The following is a 7,846-nucleotide window of genomic DNA, read 5'->3' as shown; positions in this document are numbered from 1 at the left end:
GGGGGGGGGAACTGATTTGACTGATTTAAGACAAAAATTAAAGGTGAAATAAAAGCAGCTTTTCTGGTGTTTGAATTTTAATCAAATATGGGTGTAGCTGTTCAGTGTTTTTAATCTCTGAATCATTTCTTCTTAGATATTTGTTTCTTTTAAAATAGTAATTACAGACTTAAAATTGTCACAGATATTAAACAATGTTTTTAATACTAACTGTTGATTTTTTTTTTATTATTGTTCAAGACCAGGATGTTTGGTTAATGAAGTCAGATAATTTAATGACTCTGTACATTTTTGTCCTTCATCACGGAGCAAAGAGGGGGACATGGAAATACCCTCCGTCTGTTCATATGTCTGTCCGTTTGTCCGTGCATGTTGTGAGCATGATAACTTGGAAAGTGAGGTCCCGATTTCCATTTTAGTGTGCGGCTGCATCCAAATTAAAAAATAAGCAACATGCCAACTTCCTTAAAGCTGTGTGGCTGCATTTTTACATAAGAAAGTTCCATATGGAAAATTTGAGGAAACTGCTTTCTAGATTTTAGATTGATTAAAAGTGGTTTCCTTAAATGATTGGGGTGGCTGAAGATTAATCTATGAGGGCCAAGGCCACTATTGGCCACCCCCTGGCTCCTCCTATTACACCTGCTGGATAAAATGTCTTCCTCCACTCTCTAAGATCCGTCACTCTGCGCTGCCTCGGTCAAGCAAAAACCTCCCTCTGTTTTCCACAGTGCAACTCTTACCCACTTGAATATCTTGCACCAAAAACATTGAGGTTTACTTACAGTCTCTGATCAATTTCAGTCCAGAAAAACTTAAAAACTACAAACATTCACTATTCAAACCTCTCAGAGACAGGGTCATCTGCTCATTAAAACAATGTGACAATGTAAAAATGTCTACCTGTGACCCCCAAAGGAATGACTTTTATAATCTGCACCTTTATTCGGCCTCGTGTCTTGTCTGCAGTCTGATGTGCAGCGTTTTTGCTCGATTCTCACCGTTCTGATAACGTGGGTTTTTCAGCCATGCATGACAGCTTTTAGACGTAATGCTCTAAAAATATCTGTGCGCCACTCTCAGCACCAAATTGTAGAGAAACACACTTGGTGATTGGCTGTTTGAAGCAAAGGAGACCAAAAACACTGAGTAAATACGTTTTTATAATGGTTCCTTTGGGCAGCGAGTGAGAAATTGGTAAAGAACGAGTTGGTTTGGTTTCAGAGAGGTGATGGTTAATGTGTCATGAATCTCTTCTCTTCTCTCCCTGTGTGAAGTTACCTGAAAACCCATGGAAGAACGTGGATGAGGGCTGAGCTGTAGCAGGAGGCAGAAGGCTTCGCTGCCTGTCTGCCAACGGCAGGCTGGTCTGCTGAGGTGAGGCACCGCTCTCACAGGAGCAAAGAACGGACCGAGGAAACGTTCGCTCACCCCTGCCCCCTTTCCACCCTCACCTCCAACCCAGGCACCTACGTTCTGGACCATGTCTAGCGGGCTGTTGGAGGGAGGCCAGACCAAGGACTTGGAGCGGAGCAGCTGCAAACCGGACTCTCCTGTCACTGAGCGCAGGAATCGAAGCGGCATCATTAGCGAGCCCCTCAGTAAGAGCCTTAAGAACTCCCGTACCCTCTCTCAGTACACAGCCGTCTCCTCTGCCACCACCAATGGACACACGAACAGCACCGCAACAAAGAGCCACTTGGCCAAACCTCAGCCGCCCCCGCCGGCTCAACCTACTGTCTCCACACTTACGGCAGCCAAGTTGGACCGAACCTTAGAACAGGTTCTGGAGGGACAGAATGGCCTGCTGCACTTTGCCCAGGCAGCGGCTCTGTTGAAGCGGGCCGGTATGGAGCACATGCTTCTGCCTGGGGGCATGGGAGTAGGAGTTGGTGGTGGAGATATGGGCTCGGGGGCTAACGACTTGGAGGGTAGGTCTGTTGCGGACGCCGTAGGTGGTCCGGTGGACTTCCCATATGGAGTAGGGGGCGGCTTCCCCTTCAACCCGGGGCTTTTCATCATGACGCCGGCTGGAGTCTTTCTGGCGGACAGCGCACTTCACATGGCCGGCCTGGCCGAATACCCAGCACAGAGCGAGCTGGCCTCCGCCATCAACTCCGGTAAAAAGAAACGGAAACGTTGCGGCATGTGCCCACCGTGCCGACGGCGGATTAACTGCGAGCAGTGCAGCAGCTGCCGGAACAGAAAAACAGGCCACCAGATCTGCAAGTTTCGCAAATGTGAGGAGCTAAAGAAGAAGCCCTCTGCTGCTCTGGAGGTAAGTGGGTGGTGGTGAGGATGTGGGCCAGTTTAAACAGAAACAGTATGAATTATTTTGGTTCATAGAGGTACCAACGATCCCCAACAGTGTTTGAATGCATTTATTCTGAATCGGACAAGGAAAAAATCCAAATGTCAGTCTCCTAGTTAAATGCTCAACTATACCACCTGAATGTTTGTCCCCTTTAAGAGAAAGAGTGGAGTGGGGGTGTTTGGTGGAAGGAAATGACAGGTGGTGAGGAGAAGTGGGTACGTCCAGGATAAGCACGCACCATAGGGTCTTTTTAATCTGCCCACCATGACCATACAGGGCTTCTTCTACTTGTTACCATGACCTAACTTTTTTTTTTTCTAAATGATAGTTTTCTTTAATCTGAACCGTCAACTTTGACCACGGGTCATTTATCTGCTTGCTTTTTGCGACAGAGATACAAATAAAATAGCATATGTGGAGGAAGAATAGCCATGAATGTGAGTGTGTGTACAGTATATTTGTATGTCAGTGTGCACGTGTGGGTATGTTTGTGTATGAGTGTGCATATAATGAGGTCCATCTGGCTGCAGAGCTGTCATCTGGAGCACCAGGTGTCAGTGTGGCAAATGCACCCCCTCCTTTCTTTGTAGCCATCGCCCTCCTCTCCTGCTCATCTAAATGGTGCTCCATACTTCCTGTATAACTTCCTGTCTGTTACCTCCATCACCCTCAGTGGCCTAACTAACCCCAGCCACGGTGGCGGAGGGACCAACTGTGAAATCAAACTTTTATATATAATGGTGCCCCTTTGCCATTACATAATAAACTGACAAACCGTGTGAACAACAAACCAGTGGAGAGGCCGCTGGTCTAATTGGCACAAACCGGATCTATGCTTCAAACTGCTAATGGCTGTGTTACGATCTTTTTCTGATGTTGATTCAGAATGTCGGCTTGACCTCGTGATTGTGAGCTGAAAGGTTAGTAATGCAGTCTGGATGTGCAGAGTCTGGCCTTTCAGAGTCAGATGACCCTGAATCAGATTGTGTTTCTGGACAAATCTGAGTATAATAGCTGTTGCTTATATTAGTGAACAAGCCCCGTATCTGAGGGATTTGAATACTGAATGTTTATAGTTTTGGAGATGAGTGTTTTTCTGGACTGGAATTGAACAGAAAATGCAAGTAAACCTTAATGTTTTTGTTGCATGATATTCAACAGGGTAGGAGTTACACTGTGAGGAACAGGAGGAGTTTATTTTTCTTTCTTGTCTGAGGCAGAGTGGAGTGATGCATACTGGGGAGTGGAGGGAGCAACTTTATCCACAACCAGGAGCAGTAGTGGAGCCAGGGGGTGGCCAATGGTGGTCTTGACCAGAACATATAAATCTTCGGCCACCCCACTCATTTGAGGAAACTATACTATTGATATGAAAACATCATTTTCAGGGGTGACCTTCCTTGTACCTAGATGCAGCAACACAACAAAAATGGAAGCCAGTACCTCACTTATTTTTCAAGTTATTGTGCTTACAACATGAACTGAAGGAAGGTGTTTCCAATTCCCCCATTTTTCTCCATAACAATAAAATAATGAGTCTGTCTTAATTTGATGTATGTACCTTGAAAAAGTTTTTTATATACAGTAGTCCCTCGCTACTTTGCGGTTCATTTATCACGGACTCTATCGCGGTTTTTCAAAGTAAGATTGGGCATGACACACAATTGGCTGATTGATGGATGAGACGCACCATCTGCATTTTTATGTAAAATAGATTATTTAAAATGATTTAGCACCTGCTGCAGCTTTGTGCAGCTCACACTGCAGGATAAACTTCCTGCTGCAGCTGATCAGATGTTCAGTGTGCAGCAAGGAGAAGTTGGCGTGGCCAAGAGCGCTCGCAGGTGGCGAAGAGCAGAGGAGGCAGGGGGCTGAAATCATGACATTCTGTGCTTTTTTTTTAGAGTTTATAGAGTTTAGAAACATTTAGAATACTGCAAGAGTGTGGAAGGGTTTAAAATGCCTTTATATACAAACATATATACATACATACATATATATATATATATATATATATATTAGGAATGTGCGATATGGCATAAAAATCATATCACTACATGTGTTGTGAAGGGTGGTGATAACGATATATATCACGATATGTGTTTGATATAAAACTTAATAGGAATTTTTAAAAAAGCATAAGGTGTCCTTTTGCCATCATATTTTTTTAATTAAAAAAAATTCCACTACTAGGTCCAGAGAGTTTTTAAATAATAAACAAATCCAGTATTTGGCTTCTTGCTTGTAGTGCAAAACAGTGCAAAATATATCAAATGTAGTTTTAGCAATATGTTTTAAACAAAAGAACATGTTGTTAACTTAACAATTTCCAGTATTCTCACTTAAGAAATGAACAGCAACAGAGCAGCATTTTACACTGAAACACTTCACCCTATATTGCACATTCCATATATATATATATATATATATATATATATATATATATATATATATATATATATATATATATATATACTAAAATAAACTACTACTTACTACTTGTACAACTATTCCTACTTTGTGGTTTTTCACTTATCGCTGGTCTTCAAGGTACGGATCCTCCGCAATAAACGAGGGAGTACTGTATCTAAATTATCCAAAGCTGTTCGTGATATTATATACTGTATGTATATATTTGAATAAAAGTTTTCAGTTTTTAGTTTAACTTCATATTACTGTAAATGTTAGGTTAAGTTTTAGCATTCACTTCACACAGCATTCGTTTTTATCTAAATGCACTTTCAATTTTTATTAAGACTTCATGTTGCTAAAGAAAGTCTTCTTTGATGGATTTATCAGAATAAATCTGGACTTGTTCGACCATTTGATCTCTTCACGTTGAGTCCAGACTATCCTCTGGAGCAAATTGAATTCTTTTTTTTTTATTTAACCTCGCTGTGAAGTCTTTCTTAAGGCTGTTTAGTCACAACACCTTGAGTTCTCGTGGAAACGCTCTGACTCATTCTGTTAAACGGCGCCGGTAGTTCTGCTGATTTTCTGCTAGTTATATTTGTCAAAAAGTTCACGAGATCTTTTCCTCTGACCACATTTTTTCTCAAAGATGATGACTCACCACTATCTTAACAGGTTCTAACAGCCCGTCAGGCAGGGCTGAAGACGGTTTATTAGCGTCTCTTTACTTGTTTCATTTGATGCAGAACAAAACTGATCTGTCGTTTCCTCCACAGCAGAACGCTTTTTGACTTGATTTTTTTATTTGATCAGTAATCACGAGGATCTACTGCATCAGTTAGGATTAAATAAATGATAAACTTCAGAAATATGTTCATCACTTCAGTCTTTATACAGTTCCTTAGCTGTGAGTTGAACACATTCTGTTTCCAGCCAAGTGTATTCCAGATCCTCCAGCCTTCTTCAGACGTCTTTTAGCAGACTTCAATGGATTTTTGTTGTGACGATGCAGAAAGTTGTTCTTGAAGGTCATATCTGTTTCTGTGTTGCACAGCAGGACAGCACAGCATCACAATAAACTGTGATCAATTTTTCCCAAGGTTTTGTACGGTTACACGGGAGTTTAGGTTTTGTCAGTTCTATAGCGTTTGTTTCCCCCAGAATTAAAGTTTGCTAAATGCTATTTCTTCATCAAACTGGAAAGAAAAAAAAATCATACTCCGACAACGCTGATAGTTTTTTTTAATGATACTTTCTTGCTATGTGGACATCAGCTATCAAAGGTTTGTTAGAAAACTGTACAGGCTACTACCCTTGTTGTTCTTCGTTGTGGAGCAAAGAGGGAAAGCTGCAAGTACTGTCCTTCTGTCCGTGCATGTTGTAAGCATGGTAACTTGAAAAATAAGTGAGGTACCAACTTCCATTTTGGTATGTGACTGCATGTAGGTGCAAGAAAAGTCACTATCAAAAGTTTGGTTGCCCCATCAAAATCCAAGATGGCAGCCTCCATAAATGTAAATATGTAAAGCTTGTGAGTTTAATAACTTCAGAAATAAGCAACATGTCAACTTCCATTTTTCTGTGTGGCTTCATCAAGGTGGAAAAAACATCTCTATCAAAAATTGGTATAACACTTCAAAATCCAAGATGGCTGCCATGGTGTTTTTTATATATATATATATATATATATATATATATATATATATATACATATACATACATATATATATATATATATATATATATGTGTGTGTGTGTGTGTGTGTGTGTGTGTCTTTGTTTATGTTACTTTGTAAGGCCCATTTTTCCAACTTATACTACATTGTGAGGACCAACTGCTCCTTATGGGGCCCAAAGCCCGGGCCCCACAAGATAAGAAGAAGTGCCGTTGGTGGGTTGGAGGTTAGGTTTAGGACTAAGGTGTGAATTGAGGATGTGTTAGGTTTAGGGTAAAAGTCCGGTTTAGGCTATAGAAATGAATGAAAAATGAATGGACGTCAATGCAAAGTCCCCGTAAAGGTAATAAAACAAATGTCAGAGTCAGAGTCAGAGTTTCTTTATTGTCATTCGCACCTCATGTGGTACATGTGGTGGAGCGAAATTATGTACGCAGGGTCCCAGTTACATCCAACAATAAAATGTATAAGAAAAACAGTAATAACATCTAAGATATGAACTAAGAAAAACATCAACTAAATATACACTAAGCACTCATAACATAAAACATTGAACATCAGCACAAACATGAACATGAGTCTGTGAGCAGATGTGCACGCATGAACACATCAACATTGAAACAGATCAGCAGCAACATGAAACAGATCAGCAGCAACATGATATGGTTTTTCACAGTGATTATTCTAGTTAGAGATTCATGAGTCTAACAGCCTCAGGGTAGAAGCTGTTCCTCAGTCTAGTGGTTCTACACTTAATGCTCCTCAACCTCCTTCCTGAGGGGAGTGGGGCAAAAAGTGTGTGTGCTGGGTGAGTGGGGTCCTTCATGATGCAGGTGGCCCTCTTCCTGCATCTGGAGGTGTAGATGTCTGTGATGGTGGGGAGGCTGATTCCGACAGATTTCTGTGCAGCCTTCACCACTCTCTGCAAAGCTTTTCTTTCTGCAGCTGTGCAGCCTCCATGCCACACGTTGATGCTGGAGCACAGGATGCTCTCCACTGCACACCTGTAGAAGGAGGTGAGGACTGAGCTTCCCAGACCAGCTCGCCTCAGCCGTCTGAGGAAGTAGAGTCTCTGATGAGCTTTCTTGATCAGGCTGGTGGTGTTGTTGCTCCAGCTGAGGTTGTCATTCATGTGTACACCCAAGTACTTGTAGCTGGAGACCACTTCCACCGCAGATCCTCTTATGTTCAGGGGGGTGTAGATGTTTTTGTTCCTTCTGAAGTCCACAATCATCTCCTTTGTCTTCTTCACATTGATGTGAAGGTTATTCTCTCTGCACCAGCTCTCCAGGTGTTCCACCTCTTGCCTGTAGCTGGACTCATCATTGTTTGTGATGCATCCCACCACCGCTGTATCATCTGCAAACTTTACAATGTGACAGCCTGGATGGGTAGCTGCACAATCATATGTGAGCAGAGTAAACAGAAGGGGGCTCAACACACA

The 7,846-nt window shown here is 41.9% G+C and overlaps 1 protein-coding gene across 1 annotated transcript in view; it reads left to right on the top strand.

Annotated features, from left to right (window-relative positions):
* The window catches only part of cxxc5a (CXXC finger protein 5a), a 37,734-nt gene that overhangs the window by 14,304 nt on the left and 15,584 nt on the right, over positions 1–7,846 (top strand). The window contains exon 2 of the mRNA XM_037687417.1: positions 1,278–2,278. Coding sequence (XP_037543345.1) covers positions 1,484–2,278 — 795 coding nt within the window. The 5' untranslated portion in view covers positions 1,278–1,483. The remainder of the gene's footprint in view (positions 1–1,277; positions 2,279–7,846) is intronic.

The sequence above is a fragment of the Nematolebias whitei genome, chromosome 14 (assembly GCF_014905685.2).
Source record: "Nematolebias whitei isolate Nwh7 chromosome 14, NemWhi1, whole genome shotgun sequence".
In the NCBI taxonomy this organism is placed as follows: Eukaryota; Metazoa; Chordata; class Actinopteri; order Cyprinodontiformes; family Rivulidae; genus Nematolebias; species Nematolebias whitei.
This window is presented reverse-complemented; position numbering and strand designations above follow the sequence as displayed.